The sequence below is a fragment of the Puma concolor genome, chromosome E1, assembly GCF_028749965.1.
Source record: "Puma concolor isolate L17-30 chromosome E1, mPumCon1.1.hap2, whole genome shotgun sequence".
Classification (NCBI taxonomy): domain Eukaryota; kingdom Metazoa; phylum Chordata; class Mammalia; order Carnivora; family Felidae; genus Puma; species Puma concolor.
Genome location: NC_141680.1, coordinates 18284319 through 18299447, shown reverse-complemented (window position 1 = coordinate 18299447; position 15129 = coordinate 18284319). Strand labels below are relative to the sequence as shown.

The window sequence follows — 15129 nt, the reverse complement described above, 5'->3', positions numbered from 1 at the left end:
GAGGCTGCGGCTAGAGGCAGAACTGGACTCCAAAGCCGGGCTCTTGACAGCTAGTCGGGGGCTCGCTCCACTCCACCGGCCTAGCCAGCTCTGGGAAACCCTCCAACTGGGAGATGAGGCTGATGCGTGTGCCCGATAATTGAAACAGGAGGCGGGGGCCGCTGAGGGGCCAAGACAAAGTGAGCTATTGATTGTATCTGAATTGCAATTAAATTGATGGGCCAGGATAGCAGGTCCGGACGCCTGGCATCTTAATTAATCATCAGCGCTATCGATGGTGGCTGGGGACTGGGCGAGGGGAGGGGGGCCTGCCGCTGCTGGCCTCATCGATCTGCTTGTTTGAGTAAAGCACATTGATTTTGGTTCAGAGCGGTAACAATCTGGTTTTGAAATAATAAACACCAACTCCATATCAAGACGTGGGGACAGATCAATGATTTATTTAGAGCAGGGCAGGGAGCCCGTGTTTTGGCTTTGGCTGCTAAGGAAAAGTGATGGAGTCCATGGGGATGCTTCAAGGGGGCCTGGCTATGGGCGGTGGGACCCTGCCAGTTCTTCTATCAAAAGGGAAAAGGGCAGAAATCTGGCAACCCTTAACTTCTCAGGCTAACGAAGCCCTACTCAAGAGGCATGGGCTTGGAAGCTGGTCCACCTGGGTCAAATCTCGCTGTACCACTCAAGAGCTGTGTGACCCCAGGCAAGCTACTTAACATCTCTAAGCCTCAGTCTCCTCATCTGGGGATGGTAATAGCACCTATGGCTTATGAGATTGTTGGGAAAATTAATGAGTTAATGTCTATGACGAGTTCAGAATAGTGCCTGGTGTACCGTAAGTACTCTAAAGATGTGAACTAGAGGTGATCCTCGAACAACATGAGAGTTAAGGGTGCTGACCCCCTGTGCAGTCAAAAATCCAAGTATGACTTTTAACTCTCCCCCACCCCCAACCACCCCCCCAGAACTTAGCTACTAATAATCTACCGTTGACTGGAAGCCCTACCAATAACAGAAACAGTCGATTAACACATTGTCATGTGTTATGTGTAGTATATACCGTATTCTTACAATAAAGTAAGCTAGAAGACAGCAAATGTCGTTAAGGAAGTCACAAGGGAGCAAAAAGACAGGCATAGTACCATACTACAAAAAGTCCGCATATAAGTGACCTGCACTGTTCAAAACCAGTTAGTCAAGGGTCAACTGTGCTAATTACTCTCACCCTTTCCATCACCTCCTCCAGATGGGTCCATAAAAAGGGTCCGTCTGACCTTTCTTGGGAATTTTACGTACTTCAGAAAAATTTAGCACCTCATTTCTCATCGGGGGTGCAGCCCAGCCACCGGCCTGCTCTAGGAGATAGTTAGCACCACTGAGCAGACAGCTTGAGTGGGTCTGTTGCTGTGGGCAGAGCAGGGAAGGGGGAAAGAAGGAGCTGTGTGAATAGGGCACGTGGGGAACGGGGGGTGGGTGAGGAGGATTGGAATAGAGAAGGGAGAGGAGGAAGAAGGGGGTCAGCCAGGCGGAAGGAAAAAGAGAAAGGAACAGCCTGGGCTGGAGAGACCCCCACTGAGCAGGCACCAGAGGAGGAAAGAGATCTAGGGCCCAGAGGGGGAAGCAGCACCCCTCTAGCCCCATGGGCCCCATCTGGGAGGTGGGGAGGGGCAGGAGCCAGTTCTAGAAAAGAGAAGCAGTAGCTGAGAGGGAGGGAGGCCCACCTTGGCGGTACATGCGCATGGCGTCAAGCAGGCGGGAGCCGCGGAGCTGGGCACGGAGCAGGGGCACGTCCAGCTGCAGGAGCCCAGCCTCGCAGTGGTCCCCCGAGGGCAGGTCCAGCTCGCTGCTGCTGCTGACCCGGCGGGAAGACGCAGAACGGGGCTCCCCAGCCCAGCCCTCTGCTACAGGCAGGAAGCAGTGCACGAAATGCAGCTTTGATTTCTTGATGGTGTCTATGAGGGCGTCCTGCCAAAGGGAAAGAGGCAGGCCTCAGTGGATTCTGATGGCCTGGCCGGGGGTCAGGAGAGCTGGGACTGGCATCAGCATCTCCGCTCCCCACGGGATGGCAGGTGTCCCACCAGTGGCCAAGCCATGCCCTCACTCGGCCTGCGTGGCCACTCAGGCAGCCGTACCGAAAAGAGGACTAAAAAAGAGTGCAGTCAAGTCAGAGTGGGACGCTGAGTGGGCACCAGGTAAGTTGAGTGTGCCTAGAATGGCCAGAGAAGCCCCGAGAGGGCCCCGGAGGCTGGGCGGGCACACTCACCACCTGCAGCTTAATCTGGATGCACAGAGACTTCTTCTTGACAGCCGCCATGCCCGTGGTGAAGGTCTTCCGCATGCTGGTGGCCCGGCGCAGCGCCAGCTGCGAGCCGCCCTCTAAGCCTGCGATGGAGCCCGACAGCACCGTGGCGCTGCCCGCCCGGCCCAGAAACAGGTTGCTGATGATTTTCCTGCCGGAGGTGGAAGGGCGAAAGAGGGAAAGAAGTCTCACTGAGAGCGTAGTGGAGGCCGTTCCTTCTCCCAGTTCCTAGGACACCCCCAAAAGCCCCATATCATCGTGGCCAGTGGCCTGGGTTATCTGGCCTGGGGCTGCATGTCCCGCACCCTAGAGAGAAACTGTAGACAAATCTTCGGATAGGAAGAAGAGAAAACCACTGGGTGGAGGGGGACAGAAGCCTAGGGGTAGGCAGGCATTGAACAGAGTGGAGTGATCTGTTCTTGTCCATCACCCGGGAGGGCAGAGGTCCAGTGTGGCAGGAGAGATTAGAGCCCAGCATCCTCTGCCACGCCATAGAATCTGCATATGACATTTACTGGTTGTTATCTGAGCTCTCCCCCCCGTCCCCCCCCACCCCCCAAATGGGCAGGGAGTTTTGTTTTATTCATTGCTATCTGCCAGACACCCGGAAGAGTCTCAGTCAAGGAGCAGGTGCTCAATAGTTATCTGCTAAATACACAAATGAATGACAGGCCTGTATGACTGAGGGGTTTCTAAGGCTATTTCTGCCTTCTTTTAAAATTTTTAATTTTTATGGTATTTTAAGTAATCTCTACAGCCAGTGTGGGGCTTGAAGTCACAACCCTGAGATCAAGAGTTACATGCTTTTGTGACCAAGCCAGGCACTCCATTTTAAAGTTTTTGTTTGTTTTGTGTGTGTGTGTGTGTGTGTGTGTGTGTGTGTGTGTGTGTGTGTGTGTGTTTACTACTCCTGCCTTCTATGAAGAACGTGGAGGTGCTATTCAGATTTCAAACTATAGGTCCCTCCAACCATGTCCATCCCACCTCTATCCAGGAGGCCACTCCCAGGCCCTCAAGACCAATTGACCTTGGCTGTCACCTCTCAGGAAGTAGAGGCAATCAACCCTGCTGGTGAGGGGGCCTCTTAGACCAGGGAGGCCAAAACCAGCCCTGGGGACGAGACGGGGCAGAGCGAGTGGTGTCCTTACTTCTGGGAGTCCTGCAGGAGCCGGGGGGCATTCTGGGTGGCTGGGTTCTGTTTCGTGTAGCTCAGCCAGCCAGCTACATTATACTCGACCCAGTTGGTGCCATGACTGTGGCCCAGGAGAAAATGGTGGGGTTTGCTGCTGCGCAGGAGGGGGCTCTGGCCTGAGGATGGGAGAAGTAAGGTTCAGATCATCAGGGCACAGGCCCCAAAAAAGCCCAGGGACCCGGTGAGCCCTTCCAGACAGTACCATCTAGACCCGTATAATAGTGGGTCCTTCCGAGGGGTAGCAGAAGAGCCCTCTAGGGGTACCACCTACCTTTCTTGTCACCCTCCTGGGGGCCATAGTAGGAGAAAAGGCGCTCCAGGAGGGCATCCTCAGTGGCCCCTGGCACCAGCACCTCCTCTTCCAATAGCCATAGCAGGCCCCTTGCCTCGTCGGTGCGTGCCAGTGAGCGGACCTACGGAGAAGTGAAGAAATGCCCCCGTGTCACATGGAGCCCCTGGCCCGACCACACACTATCGACACGCCACCCATACGCACACGCATTGCAGCTCCTGCCACTCACGGCTGACACCTTGTGGAGCAGCTGCGCAGCAAGGAGAAAGAGGGAGCCTGAGACAGACTAGAGAGAGAAGCCCACAGCAAAACACAGTTCCTAGGAGTCGTGTCCGAAGTCACCAAAGGCTGAAGGCTTCTTGTTAATCATCCTCACCCTCCTGGAAGTGAGGCTGTGTGGCCCTCACTCCCTGGGCATCACCTCCCAGGCAGACTAAACGAGATGAAGTCTGGAAGGTCCCTGGGCAGAGGGCATGGCCCGAAGGAAGCAGTTAGTCAGTGATGGCTGGGGTTAAACCTGGGCGCCCTGGCAGCCGGGGGGGGGGGGGGGGGGGGGATGCGGAAAGGGCTCAGAGCACTGCAGGGGGGATTCCTGCAGGGTCATAAACTCGAGCGTCCAAATTGTAAGACAGGCGACTTAACAGATAGAACAGCCAAAATGGGAGGAGTTGGGTGACTGCCTAGCATGTGTCCCCATCTGAGGGAAATGGCTATTTCCCAATCAGCTGTAGCCAACTTCTGTCCTGGAGGAACACTGGCCTAGTGCAGATAAACCTTCCAGCTTTTCAAGAGAAGGTGGAAATACTGAATTCTGGTTTCTAACACCCTACGCAGGCCACACAAACCAGGTCTGTGGCCACACCTGGTCTGACGGTGTCTTTTCTACAGCATTTCCAAGTCTTCCTTGAGCAAGAAGACAGAACCGCCCCCACACCCCCATGCTTGCCTGGCCTTTAGGGACTGGGGGACAAGAGAAGTAAGAAAAGTGCCATTTTCCCTTTCTTTGAACCCAGCTGCCTGCATCTCCTCCCCACCCCCACCCCATGGCTGCCCAAGGGGGCCTGTGTGATTCTCAGGAGGAAGCAGAATGTGGCCAAGCACTGAAGGGCAGCTAAGGTCCCAGACTGGCTGGAGCTGCATGGCAGGACTGGGCAATGAAGGACAGTGCGCAACAGGCTCAGCACCGAGGGGTCCCTGTTCCAGAGGTGCTAAGGCCCATCAGATAGGGACAGCAAAGAAGGGAACCCACTGTCTGAGCCACTGCCACTGCTAAGCCACACGGACTGACTTTCCCACACCTCCTGGGAATGGCAAAGGCTCTCACGGAGGCCGGGACAAGAACCCAGGTGCCAGGAAAAGCAAAGCCAGCTTCCCTGGGGAGACATGGAACTTGGGCACTTTAAGGACTTGTCCCGGGGGACACTCGATCTCCCTGGGGCCCCAAGCCCTTGTAGCATGGCAGGGCCTTCCCACAAGGAAGAGGGAGAGGGAGGCAGGGCTCAAAGCAGAGGAGGGGAGCCTAGCAAAAATGCCAATTCTCGAGAAAAGTCCCTATGAAACGTCCCTAACTGAAGACAATCAGCAAATGCCAAGTGTTCATCAGGCCGGCCGGTCTCCCAGGCAGCAAAGTACCCAAGATACTAGTCCAAAGTGTGACAAAGCCTGCCCCTAAGGTTGAGGGGTGAGGGCTCACATATATAGCGAGGCACAGATTCCTTGCTTGCACAGACTCCTCGCCCGTTCTGCTTGGCTGCACCAGTCTCTCGGGGACAGTGGGAGGGATGACTATGTCCTCTGGGTCCAGTCAAACCCTCACCATCGAGGAGGAGACACCAGAGTTCCTGGCTCAGCCAGTCACAGGACAGGGCCTGAGCCCGAGGTGGTAAGGGAGGAGGTCACATCTTCCCTTGTGGCTCAGACACCTGGGGCTAAGCCTGTCACTGCACAAGGGCAGAAGGAAGTGCCACTTCCTGACCGGACCAGCTGAGCAGCAGGTTACAACAGCAAGGGCCTGACTGAGGTTGAGGAACAGACAAGGGGAGAAAAGGCCAGCCCAGGCCCTTGCTGGAGTTCCTACCAGGGACTGATGGGAGGCTTGGTCCACAGCTGCCACAGAATCATCCGTGGCTGGCTCCAAGTCGTCAAATGCCAGCTCAATGTTCTCCTAGGAAGAAAGGGAGAGAGGTTGTGAGCACAGGCCCTTTGAGGGGTGCAGCCCTGGGTGATGGCCAGGCGGGGGCGCTGGGATTGGGACAGCTAAAATTCTTTTAACCTTCTTCAATACTGAGGTAAAGTCGCATATTCCTATTATTCGCACCAGTTGATTAGACTATGCAGAATACCCCTACTCTCGATTTCACACCATCACCCTCGAAACACTTGAAGACAACTGTCATTTGCCTCGTATATCTTCTCTCATCCAAGGTAAATACGCTCCCCAGTTCATTCATCTCACCTCCACATGAGGTGGGATTTCTAGATCTTGTTCCATGCGGGACACCCTTTCGTGAAGGGGCCCTAGCTAATCACCATCTTAACAGATCAGGAGACAGACAGGGAAGGCCAGGCCTGACACACGTGGAGGCAGGAATTCACGGGGCCTAGGTGGGTGCCTTGAGGGTGGGCAAAGAGGGGCTCTCAGGGACCCTGAATGCAGGCGCAGCTTCTTGGAGAGCAAACTCTCCACAGGGTAAGAATGCAGTCTGGGGCAGGACAAGACTACCACTCCAGAGAACACAGAGAGACAGAAATGACAGAGCAAAAGTGAGGAAGGGAGCCACCGGTGGGAAAGGTGGTGCCTTCTCTCTCCACAGATGCCCTCCCTGCGGGCGCCAGGGAAGTGAAGTTGGGGGCCGGGGTGGGGGTGGGGCGGGGGCAGGCAGAGGCAAGGTCAAGTGCTACCTCCTTGTATCTTTCTAACTCCTGCACAAAGGTGCGCTCGTGGAAGAGTCTCTGCAGCCGGTCCTGGGCGTAGTTGTGGCATAGCTCCTCAAAGGAGGCTCCACGGGCCGACCCACCCTGCTCAGGGTTCTGGAAGCCCGGAGTGTCCACAATCATCATGGAGCAGAGTGAGTGCTGGCTGGACTTGAGAGCCCTTCACAGGGAGAGCCTGGGTCAGAGCTGGCCAGGGCAGTACCACTGAACACGCTCCACTGGTCTGCCTATGGCGCCCAGGCAGCCATGTTCTGCCCCAAGCCAGATCTCCACCCTGCCCAGGTGCCCACGACCCTGGTGGGGAGGATGTGCCTTTTGTCGCCCGCGAGGACAATGAGCCCTCTGCTGGCGGAGAATGGCTCCACCTCAGCAATCACACCAGCACAGAGGTATCAGTCAACTCCCACCTTTGTCACGGCAGGAAGCTGGTCAGCTCCTGGGCCCTGCCTGGCACTCACCTGTTCACCAGGGAGACGAGAAGGGTGAAGAGCTCACTGTAGAGGCCAGACGCCATGCCCTCTAAGCACTCCAGTGCACTCAGTTTGGGGCCTGTGGGGCAAGAGCATCATCTCTACCTCCTGCCCCCCTGGGAATCCCCACGGGGTATGCTCTCTACCCACCCTGGGTCAAGTCAGCATGGGGCCCTGGGGCTGGGCCTCTTCCTCTGATGGAAGCACCTATTCACCCCAGCAGTCTCCCCACGCCAGAGAAGACTGCAATGAGCCCCGGATGAGGCCTCCCAATCACATCTACCAGCCAAGGGTCCCATGGTACCTGTACTATCTCCCAGGCTGCTCTCCTCAGGGCCCTGGCGGAAGGAGGTGGAACGTTGTAGGGTTCCACCCTTGTGCTGGTGCTTGAAGATGGCTGAGGAGAGCTCCTCCAAGCTGCAGCCCAACAGGTATGCGGCCTTCTGGGCCCACTCGTGGCGGGCAAACTGCTTGCGCCCAGCTATGGGGTTGAAAAAAGGATCTGGCATCTTGGGTCTTTCTCCTTAGTCCACTTGATGACCATGGGGCCCTTTGGCTCCCATGGCCAACAACTGGGGAGTGAACATCTTCTGGAGGAAACACCAGCCCTGATGACACCAGAAGGGCTTTAGGCAAAACAGGGACGGCCAGAAGCTGCCCGCAAGCACTTCCTGTGTCCCCTGCCCTAGCGAGAATGAGCAGGTCCTAAAAGAGGAGGTAACTCCATGCTGCCGCCGCCAGAGGGCGCCCAGGCAGCCTTGACCATCGCTTTTAGAGGACTTGGCCTCAGGGGTACCAACTTGGGGTGGGGCGGTCCGAGGAGGAGCCAGCCCATCTCTAATGAGCACCGGAACCACCTGTGCCTGTGGGGGACACATCATGGGGGAGTACCAGTGCCTCCCCCTTCCAAGAATACCCTCTCCCTTACTTCCAGGCGTCTGCTGGGGGGAGACCACAAACACCCACCCATGGCCCACCAGTGGGGAAGTGGAAAGAGCTGCCAGGGAAAGGGAACAGCCCACGCAGACAGTCGCGCCTCAGCCAACATGTGTCTAATCACAGCAATTAGGGAAAGCTAACAAGAAACAAGGTTTTACCTTCAGCAGCTTCTGTAAGGCAAAGGACCAGCATGCAGCATGCAAAGAAAAACAGCGTGTTAGCAAACAGTCATCAGCTGAGCCCGCCAGGCCCACGGGAAGGGACCATGGGGGGTGGGGGGTTGTGAGGATGAGCAGGCAAGAGAACATAACCACATTCAGACTCCGAGACACAAAAATACACACATGTGCACACACACCATCTCAAAGGAGTGTGTTCATGGATGCAATCACGCTGTCACAGAGACCTACAAAGACACCACACACACACACACACACACACACACACACACACACACACACACCCTCTGGGAAATACCGGAAGCTCTGAGGAGGTAACAGACCCTGCTGACACACACCCGGAGCTCTCCGCGTGCAGTACAGGGTTATAGGAAACCTGGGCTTGTCACCGCCTCAGAGCAAAAGAACTTCCTCAAGACACAGCCACACGCCTACCCGCCTGCCCACCTACGCAGTCTGGAGACAACTTCTTTAACTCAGAGCCTGCTTCCTCTTTGGCAGGGATGCCACCTGCTGGGATCATAAGGAACCTAACACCTGAACGCCTGTTCCTCCATGCACCCACCCGCCCACCAGTGCTTTCTCGCTCCTGCTGAGCAGCCTGGGGCTCTTCACATCCCAGAGAAACATGAAGCCAAAGCCCGAGAGGATGTTCAGAGGCAGCATCCCTCGGAGAAAGGGGAGTAAGGGGCAAAGAGGTGCTCAGAGTGCCCAGCCGTCAAGGTAATCTCAGAAGGCAGCAGAATTCTTCCAAGCCAGACCAAGCTCTAGCCATTCACAAGCCCCAAATTCAAGTGCGGAAGCAACAGCCCATTCGTTACCACGGTGCCTGCCGCCCCCTAGTGGCCCCCACCTGGATATGCAAGAGGAAGCGATGCCTTCTACCAAACCAGTGAAGAAAAGGGAAGACTCAGAGAAAACTGGCCTGGGAAAGCCCCAAGAAGCAGGCCCACCCTACCCCATCCAAGCCCCGAGGAGGGCATCCTGAGAGGCCCCAGGATCTGGAGGCAACACAAGTAGAAGCAGCTATGCCTGGGACTCCAAGAAACCTCACAGCCGGCAGGCACCTTCTCCCCCCTCAACCTGGGGCTTTTCCCAGGCCAGTCCCCTCCATTGTGACAGAACAAGCCCAGCCCCCAGACAGAGCCCAGGGCAAGCACCAAGATGGGACAAGGTAGCCCCTACACCCCAGGGAGGGGCCAAGGTCAGTTACCGGCTTGCTCCTCGGGGGCCTCTGTCAGGAAGGGAACAAGAAGCAGAGTTATTCCAAGGGGACTGCTTGGACTTAGGGCCCTTCTCTTTCCCCTCAGCTTCCGAATCCTGCCCCCCCCCCCCCAACTCTTCACAGTGCTCCGCATTACTGCCATCCAAGTCCAGGGGCAGAGATCCTTCTCTGGGCATCAGAGCCTCCTGTTCTGACGTGGGAAGAGGCACACGCAACAGAGGGTGATAACAGACACATCTGTGCTGGGTGAGGACAAACCGCGAGTGGCAGGGCCTCCACAAGCTCTCCCGGGCAACAAGCCAGGCTGTTGGGACCCGTTGCGGGTTACCTTTGGTGGCGCCTGCAGCCCCCAGGTGGTAGATGGCAGCCAGGATGAGCCAGCAGGCTTTCTGTTCATCTGGGGAGATGCCCAGCACCTTCATGGCGGTCTGTAGCTTACTGAACTGCTGAGCCGCCTTCTGCTTCTCCTCAGGCTGCAGGGACAGGAGGGGACGCTGGCACTGCACCTCGGGGGGGGGGGGCGCTGTCCCTCCCGGCATACCCCCATGCTTCTGGACCCTCGGGGAGGGCAGGGCTGGTGAGAGCTGCCCAGCTGGGGCTGGGCTCCTGCTATTCCCGTGGGGTTCTCCAGGTCACTTCCCCTACTCCCCTGCTCCCAAGGCCCAGGACTGCCAACCTAGTCCCCACAGGCCCCTCACCTTGGCCAGTGGCACAATCCCAAACACATTGTTCTCTGCCAAGTGGTTCAAGTGGAGCTCTGTCCTAGGGGTACAAATGAGGCATCAGCACAGTGCTTGGTCCCCATGCCAAGGCCATCTCCCTACCAGGGTAGAGACAGATTCAGCTTCCAGACTCTCAGTCCTGTCTGCTCGTCATGCCCTACTGTCAGGCCAGCTGCCGCCGCCTTCCCTAATTGGCCTGAAGGCCTGGTCAGAGCACCAACCTCCCTAGGACAGGTCGTCAGAGATGCTCTGGGGAGAGCGTCCAGACAGACCCCTGAAAGAGAGCCAGGAATCTGCCTGAAGCACGAGTCCAGCCAGGACAGAGACCAGGCTCTCAGCTACAAGAAGAGTTAAGGAGGATAATGTCCTGGGGTTGCTTGCTCAGCCTTATCATTAATCCTTTTTTGCAAAGAACAAAGACAGCAAGGCTGAAGGTCTAAAGGGAAAAGCCTAGTAGATGAGCCAACATGGGGGGCAGGAGGCCCAGCTTGGAGGGCACAGAAAAAGGCGTGGGCTTTCGGCTCCAGTATGAACTCAAATAACAGCTCAGCCCCACGTTATCTGTGTGACTTATAGGCAAGTCCCTGACCACCTGCATCTTGAGGTGCTTTCCTCTGCAGACCTGGAGTAGCAGAGGTCATAGCTCGACCCTGGGAACATGGGAGCATCAATTGTGCCCCTCACACATAGCCAGGACTCTGTGCCCAGGACCCAGGAGTTCCTGTGGGGTACAGCCCATGGCTCATTCATCTCACCACCCCCAGTTACCTCAGAGCCTAACATGTAGCAAGCGTACAATAAACAAACGGTATGGGATGCAGTCAAGTGACAAGGTCCAGGAGCCATCAGTGAGCTAGAACCCAGAGCACCCTCCCCGATTTCCTTTGTCCCATCTCACCTGAGGGTGCCATCCCCACAGGCCAGCAGGTAGTAGAAGACGTTGAAGGTGGCCTCACCGGCTGGGCGTCGGGCCACACGCAGCTTCTCCAGTAGCATCGTCTATGGCACAGCATAGAGGGTATGGGCAAGGAGGGTGGTGCCAGGTCAAGCTTCTCCACCCCACACCGGAAAGAACAAGGCCCATGGGAGCAAGCAGGTGCAGCTTACTCTCAACCAGAAGCCAGATCACCACAGGGTCAAACCTGGGGCACAAACCAAAGCCAGGGGGAAGGAGATAGGCCCAGCTCACAGAGGGGCCTTGGTGCCTTGCCCAGGCCCCAGGCACAGTCTTCTCAGGGAGCTGGGCACTTTGTGGAAAAATATTTCATTCAGCATGGAAGGGGACCAGCTTCGGCTGGAACTTACTTCATTGACAAGCAAGTCTTACTTGGGTGAAATTAGCCTGAGAGAAACCCCTGAACACAGGGCCAGGGCCCCAGAAGTAGGGTACAGCCAACCCCAGGGTTGGGCAGGAAGCTGAGCCAGGACCCACCTGGGGCAAGAAGCATGGGGGGGCAGAAGACACGGTGGGGGCAGAATGGTGACAACTCGGGGTGGAGCACACCATCCCTGCTGGAGGGGATCCTGGGTAGAATCCCAGGAAAATAAGGCACAGGAGGGAGCCTGAAACCAGGCAGCCAGTCTCTTAACTACCCTGAGTGTCCTCTCACCTGGATGGAGGCTGAGGCCACTTGGCCAGCTTGGTCAAAGTCCAGGGAGAGGATCTGGGAGAAGCGAGTGGCATTGCCGTTCATGATGGTGGGGCTGTTCCCAAAGGCTTCCAAGAGGCTGTACAGAGCCTGCCACTTCTCTGCTGTAGAACAGAGGCCCAGGAGCCATCAGGAAAGCCTCCAGAGGCCCAGGAGCCATCAGGAAAGCCTCCAGAGGCCCAGGGGCCATCAGGAAAGCCTCCTGCCCAGGGCCTATTCCCCCAGTGCACAAAGGCTCAGAGTTACTCAGGCCAGACTGCCCAGGGACAGAGGGGGTCTGAGGGCACAGAGAAGCCAGGGAGAACAAAGCTGATGCCTATGAGGCGCTTCCATCCCCAGCCCCTCTCAGTTTTTCCAGGTGGCCTGTCTCACCAGAAAACACCTTGTTCCCACTGGTGCCTGCGATGGTGGCCAGGTACTGCACCAGATGCTGGCAGCTGGTGGTCTTGCCACTGCCGCTGCTGCCCAGGAGGATGATAGACTGGTCCTGGCGGCTCATCAGCATTGCCCTGTATGCGGTCTGGGCCACGGCATAGATGTGGGGTGCCATGTCCTCCCGCCGACACCCCTTGAACATATGCATCACCTTGGGTGGGAGGGGGAGGGCGGGAAAGGGCAGGCTCTTAGCTGGTCACACTTGGACAGTCCTCACCCCCAAGGTCCACATCTTTCTGGGCCTTTCACTGTCGGGGCGGGGGTTGTCGAGGGATTCCCAGGCTAAGGCCTTGCATAGAAATGCAGATACTAGCACAGTGCCGGCCTCTGTTAGAGGTTACGGGGAGGGCTTCATGTCCCCACCCCTTGAAATGGCTCCAAGTTCAACTGTGAGAGTGGACAAGAGCCCAGTGGGATGCCAAAGGGAAGGAGCAAAGCCAGGGAAGGTGGGGTAGGTAGTGTGTGGGTGGGTCCATGGGGCAGCATGGTCGCCTAGTGGGTGCCGCACCTTCTCAGAGTACACGGCAGGGGCCCCACGGGGGCTGAGGACGAGCAGGCTGGGGCCAGCGTACGTATGCAGCAGGCTAGCACCATAGCGCTGGCGCAGTGTGTGGAGGACGCTGGACTCATTGAGGTACACCAGCGAGGCCAAATCTTCTAGACGGTCGCAGGAGGGAGCATTAGCCTGTGTGATAGGACAGGCAGGCAGGCACTGAAGAAGCAGAATCTGTCGGCACTGCCAGTGGACAGGCCTGCCCTGCCCAGCCCACTTCCTGTGCCCTCCACCTGCAAACCTTCTCCACATCATCCTCGTCCACATCCAAGATGGCGCCATCATGGTCTAGCTTCACACGCACCTTGCCTTCTGGCAAGCTGAGCTCCTCAGATTTGAGCTGACTGCCTACAGAGCGGGGACAGACAGTCAGACACAGGCCCGGGAAGCCTCTGCCACCCTCTTCAGGCCCTTTGTGGTCCTGTCTCTTCCCTACTATATCACTAGCCTCTCCTCACTCACCACCCAGGCCTCACCAGACCCAGAAGGCACACCCAGCCCGGAAACCTGAGAGGCCCAGGCATCTGCACCCTGGGCCTCCCCAGACTCACCCAGAGAGAAGCCATCCTTATGGACCAGCCACACCTTCTCTGTCTCATACCAGGCCTCCTCAGCTGCAATCTGCTCTTCTGTCTTCACCTATCAGAGGAAGGGGGGGTAATAAATAGTCAGACCTTGCTCTGGAAAACAGTCGGGACAGAAGAGAAGAGACACGTGAGGGGAAGTGCTTCCAGATGAGCCACCTGGTAAGGGGGACAGTTGGGTGGCAGACACAGAACAGGGGACATTGGAAGTGTCAGAGGAAGAAGGTGGGGAAGCCAGGGGATGGGGATGGGCCTGAGGAGCCCCGAGGACAAGGACACAGAGTTAGGGACCATGCCAGCCTTGAGGGTCTGGAAGGACGGGGACACTCGGAACCCAAGCCCTGAGGAGAGTAGACTGTAGGAAAGCAAACCAGCAGGTTCTGCCTTCAGCCGCCCTCTTCCCCACCTCCCCTGTAGGGTTGGTGTGCTGAGCCCACACCCCTCTCCCTGAGCCAACGCCCACTGCTACTGTGACCTCTCATGCCCAGCCTCTGTCTTGAGGTGGGAAAGGGCGCTTCCTCAAGACCCGAGAAGTGTCTACTGCGGACTTTTTACTGCAAAGTGATATATGGGTCCTAAATCCTAGTCTCGGCCTGGTCTTCCCTCCAGAGGATGCCCTGCTGGGCAAGGAGCAGTGCCCAGATGTACACGCCAGCCTTTCCACTCCTCCTCCATGCCTCCTCAGAAGGCCAAGGCCATAAAATAGCATGGCCAGACATATGAGGGGGGCATGAAAGTGCAGCGGTGTTTTGCCAAACACAGGAAAAGACTTGTATGCCACATGGCTGGGCACTGGAACAGCTGTGAGCCACCATCAGTCTCTGAGAGTCCCCCACCCTCACAAGACTTGAGGCCAAGGTACAGACGCTGCTCTGTGATACTGACCCCCTGTGTGAGGGATTGGAAAGGATAAGAAAACATAATAAATATTTTCTTTGTCACATTTCTTGGAGCTGAACGAAAAAGAGATCTGGGTTCTACTCCCAGGTTGGATTCTGGGTTCAGATAACTCCCTCTTCCTCGCTGACTGCCCTTCCCCATTGGAGAGAGAAGGGTACGCGTGGCCCCTAGGCTCTGGGAATCATGACCAGGGAAATCACCCTTCAAACAGGAGAACCACTATGGGGCTGGCAACATTTTAAATTGTTAAATGAAGACATGAAAAAAAAAAAAGGCTAGTTTTTTATATTTGAAGAAACGGAAGTTTATAAAAAAAAAATCAATGTTTTCTTTTTTTTCCAAATCACATGATACAGGTTAAACGTTCATCTTGACTGGACACATTCTACGGGTCAGATGCTTGGAACCTGATGAAGAAGGGGACATCACAGGGTCCTGGCCTAGAGCGAATCCTTTAGAGCTAATTCAAAGGTAGGTTCCCAAATTGGCCAGCAGGTGGAGCCAAAGAATGCCACATCTTCTGGCTTGGGAAGGAGGGTGGGAGGTGGGAGGGGCTCAGCCTTTCAGCTTTCTCTACCCAGAGTAAGAGGAATTAAAACACCTAGAAACCAAAACTCTTGCCAGGCCCTTGGGTTCCAGTGGTTAAAACCCAGGTGCCACAAGGCCAAACTCAAGTGGTGGCACTCAGACTAGACACCTCCCAAGGCCTGACACAGAACAGACCCATTTCAAACTTCTGGCACCGCCTCCCCCAAGGATCCC

General features: G+C 56.4%; 1 protein-coding gene and 1 long non-coding RNA gene across 18 annotated transcripts in view; one reads left to right on the top strand and one right to left on the bottom strand.

Annotated features, from left to right (window-relative positions):
* Positions 1-15129, bottom strand: part of MYO18A (myosin XVIIIA) — a 102339-nt gene that overhangs the window by 35319 nt on the left and 51891 nt on the right. For 14 of the 17 annotated variants that reach the window (XM_086686456.1, XM_086686460.1, XM_086686459.1 and 11 more), the window contains 17 exons: positions 13435-13522; positions 13125-13231; positions 12839-13015; positions 12268-12481; positions 11857-11999; positions 11145-11245; positions 10223-10286; positions 9853-9997; positions 9513-9533; positions 7486-7662; positions 7170-7260; positions 6679-6871; positions 5855-5941; positions 3757-3898; positions 3442-3601; positions 2258-2444; positions 1716-1959 (listed from right to left, as the gene is read on the bottom strand). In XM_086686456.1, coding sequence (XP_086542582.1) covers positions 1716-1959; positions 2258-2444; positions 3442-3601; positions 3757-3898; positions 5855-5941; positions 6679-6871; positions 7170-7260; positions 7486-7662; positions 9513-9533; positions 9853-9997; positions 10223-10286; positions 11145-11245; positions 11857-11999; positions 12268-12481; positions 12839-13015; positions 13125-13231; positions 13435-13522 — 2341 coding nt within the window. The remainder of the gene's footprint in view (positions 1-1715; positions 1960-2257; positions 2445-3441; positions 3602-3756; positions 3899-5854; positions 5942-6678; positions 6872-7169; positions 7261-7485; positions 7663-9512; positions 9534-9852; positions 9998-10222; positions 10287-11144; positions 11246-11856; positions 12000-12267; positions 12482-12838; positions 13016-13124; positions 13232-13434; positions 13523-15129) is intronic. The other 3 variants (XM_086686455.1, XM_086686457.1, XM_086686463.1) reach the window with 1 other exon arrangement.
* On the top strand, positions 9452-14955 carry LOC147574165 (uncharacterized). The gene is made up of 3 exons (XR_015243963.1): positions 9452-9770; positions 13353-13629; positions 14724-14955. It is a non-coding gene; the product is annotated as an uncharacterized LOC147574165 (long non-coding RNA).